The 3,148-nt window shown below is 39.0% G+C and overlaps 1 protein-coding gene across 1 annotated transcript in view; it reads left to right on the top strand.

Moving 5' to 3' along the window:
* The first annotated feature begins 222 nt into the window (after positions 1–222).
* Positions 223–3,148, top strand: part of LOC126396439 (cytochrome b-c1 complex subunit 6, mitochondrial) — a 6,795-nt gene continuing 3,869 nt past the window's right edge. Inside the window, exons 1-3 of the mRNA XM_050054510.1 lie at positions 223–394; positions 718–753; positions 2,383–2,544. Coding sequence (XP_049910467.1) covers positions 350–394; positions 718–753; positions 2,383–2,544 — 243 coding nt within the window. The 5' untranslated portion in view covers positions 223–349. The remainder of the gene's footprint in view (positions 395–717; positions 754–2,382; positions 2,545–3,148) is intronic.

Here is a 3,148-nt window from a genome sequence, read left to right as displayed (position 1 = left end):
AGAAGAAAATTAAAATGCAAATAGGATGATTGATGATTAATTTTATTTATGAGTGAAATAATGCAGCCACATTCTTAAAATGAAAAAGCATTTCTGCAAATACATTTTAATTTAAATATTAGTCACGATTCGCTTCCATAGAAAGAACCGTGAGTGGTAAAATGCTAACTCATTTCCGGGTTTAGGACTCATTTCCGGGCGCAGTCTTATTGTGAAAGTCTGCTGACCGGAAATTGTCTGGCTAGTTATCTGTCTTGTTAGCTTGTCAGCTATCCGCTCTGTGACCTGCTGTGTCCTCCAACGTTTGAGACTTGACAGCCGGTCATCTAAGGACAAGAGCCCCCAAACCATGGTTTTCGAGGAGAAGATGATCACGAACGGAGAGCCCGAGGATGTTAGTAGTTTTGATGGATTTAATACGACCCTGCTTTGCCAGTAACGTTTTGTTACCTTAGCTAGCAAGCTAACACAAGACCGCTAACCAAGCGATAGCATCACCTAGCTGACATTAGCATTAGCCAACGTTAACGTTACCATAGTCGTACAGAAACATGTTGAAGCTAATTCATGCAGTAGAATCAAAATTGAAGGGTAGTTCGTTTGTGAAGCTGTCCTGTTAATTGCCGAATCAGTTAATATCAAAACAATAGCTAAACACTGTGTGACGCCTGTGAGGGAATTAACGTGATTGATTTGGTTGTGTTATGTCTGTTCCAGGAGGAGGAAGAAGAGGAGGAAGAGGAAGATATGGTGGTATGTTTATTGCAGATCCACATCAGGATCGAAATATGTTAACGGTCCCACAGTATTATTGTGGTATTAGGCGTTTTTAAAATGGAATGACATTGTCAGGAAAGCAAAGGAGCATTTATTCTGAAGAAGCCAAAAGGGAAATCAATACTAAACTGACAAGTATGAGAAACAAAAATGTGTGTTTAAAAAAAATCCTTCCTGCCTCCCCTCCCTGCATGGCTAACGATTACCAGTCATGGGGTTGTTACAGGGCAAGCCGGGTCCATTATTCAACTTAATCTATTAATAAATAAGCCGTTTTATTTTTCTTTCCATATAAAACAGTCTTAAAAATTTGCTATGCTAACCCCCCTTTTACTGATTGATTCATAACCCCACACCAATGTTAAACATTGAAGAAAAACAAGGTTTAATGTTACTGAGGGTGTGTTTTTGTCCCTTTGATCAGAAGGGAGTTATCACCTCTGAATATCCTTCATATTCTCAGTTACCAGTTAATGAGTTACTAATTTATGGTAATTTCTGAGGCTCTAGTTTGTGGTGCTGTTATTTAGATGTTTTCAATATATAGTTTATCCTGATACCTGCAGGGATGGGAATCAAGAGCCTGTTTTATTTGTGAACCAATTCCAAATTGTCTGCTCCATCTGAAACCTGAGCCTCCAAGCTCATCCGTTCCTTTTATTGATGCTGGCATCATTTGCGCACTGCAAAACAGTGACGTCAAACTCCTGCATCTATGCAACTGGAAAGCTGCAACAAAGAGTCATGGTGGGGAGGAAAAAAAACAGTGCAAAGTATGGATACATTTCACAAAGTAAGATGACGCACGCTGCTGTTGCTCAGCTTCACAATTTATTAATAACACTACATTAGATTGTGATTGAATACTCTTGACAGGAGGACCGAAACGTTAGTGTTATTAATGAATTGTGAAGCTGAGCAAGAGCAGTGTGTGGGATTTTCTGTTCAAACACTCAAGTGATGTTTTCCAACGCACCTGCATCTGAGACAGTTGGATGTGTGAATACCTTTCTTCAAACAGAAAGATGACAAAAGTGCTACTTGTAATATCTGAAAAATGTCAATTTCAAGTAAGGGTAGACACACCAGTAATATGCTGAAACATCTTTCTTATAAACATGGGCCTAAATTTCAGGAATGCTATGTATTTGATGCTCTACGCACAAGTGCCATTGCTTCCTAACCAAGCAGCACATCTGGTAAATATCCTATGTTGTAATAATATCAGCGCCAAGTAGGCAGGCTTTGCAGATTTTTTCTCTGATTAAGAAAACCTAAATGAAAGCAAATGCTGTACAAATATTGTCTTATTTCATACATTTTAGATGTTGACATGCATGTCCTTTTGTACTCTGTTTTCAGACTCAGATAATGAAACAGTTGTGTTGATGCTGAAAAGAAAATTGAGTAGAAATCAATACAGGAATTGGTTAAAAAAAATCAGACCAATACACAGAATTGATATTGGAATTAGTATCAGTATAATCATATCATTTCCCATCCCTAGATACCAATGGAGCAACTTAGTGTAGCACTGATCGTCTGTTGAATTTTGAAGGACGCTCATCAAGGCAGATATTCAGAATGCTGCATACTCTGTTTCAGGATCCTCTTGACGCGATGCGACAGAAGTGTGAAGAGACAGAGCATTGTGTTCACACCCGGGAGCGTCTGGAGCTGTGCGAGACCAGAGTTGGCTCTCGGCCTTCGACAGCGGAGGATTGCACCGAGGAGCTGTTTGACTTTCTCCATGCTCGGGACCACTGTGTAAGTGTGACATTTGCCAACTGAAGCAAGCAGAGAGATGTAAAATACAGCCCAAAGGAGCCAAGGTACATGAGTAGGCATTTTGTCAGACTTGTAATGGGCTGACAGTGATAGTGCCAGCAGGGGGCACCAAAGCTACATTAACAAAACTGTATTATATTTTAGTTATTGTAAACGTAAACATTTATTTTAATTAATATAACAGAAAAATCCATCTGACTTCTCTGTGATGGAGCTGACAGCCAATTGACGGAGATGACGTTATTTGAAATGCTAAATATTACACAAATATATAAAAGAAAAACTGCAAGCACACAGAAAGGCATTTCAAAAATGAATCTTCTCTTTTTAATTGTCTCAGATTTTTAAAGAAATCAGCTGTTATTTGGAAACTTCGATGTGAATATTTGTAACCAAGCTGATCAGTGGGGTATTCCAGGTAGGAGGTTCAACAAACTCTGAGTCTATCCCTGAACTCTGAGTTGACTTACTCTGAGATGGGAAACTCTGAGTATCCGGTTCCAGAACAGCTGATTTGAGTTAGTTCAGTCAACTCTGAGTATGTTCACTCTGAGTTAAACCGACAATAAAAAGCCATCATCAA

Source organism: Epinephelus moara, chromosome 10 (assembly GCF_006386435.1).
Source record: "Epinephelus moara isolate mb chromosome 10, YSFRI_EMoa_1.0, whole genome shotgun sequence".
Classification (NCBI taxonomy): domain Eukaryota; kingdom Metazoa; phylum Chordata; class Actinopteri; order Perciformes; family Serranidae; genus Epinephelus; species Epinephelus moara.
Note: the sequence above shows the minus strand (reverse complement) of the source record. Positions and strands in the feature narration are given on the sequence as shown.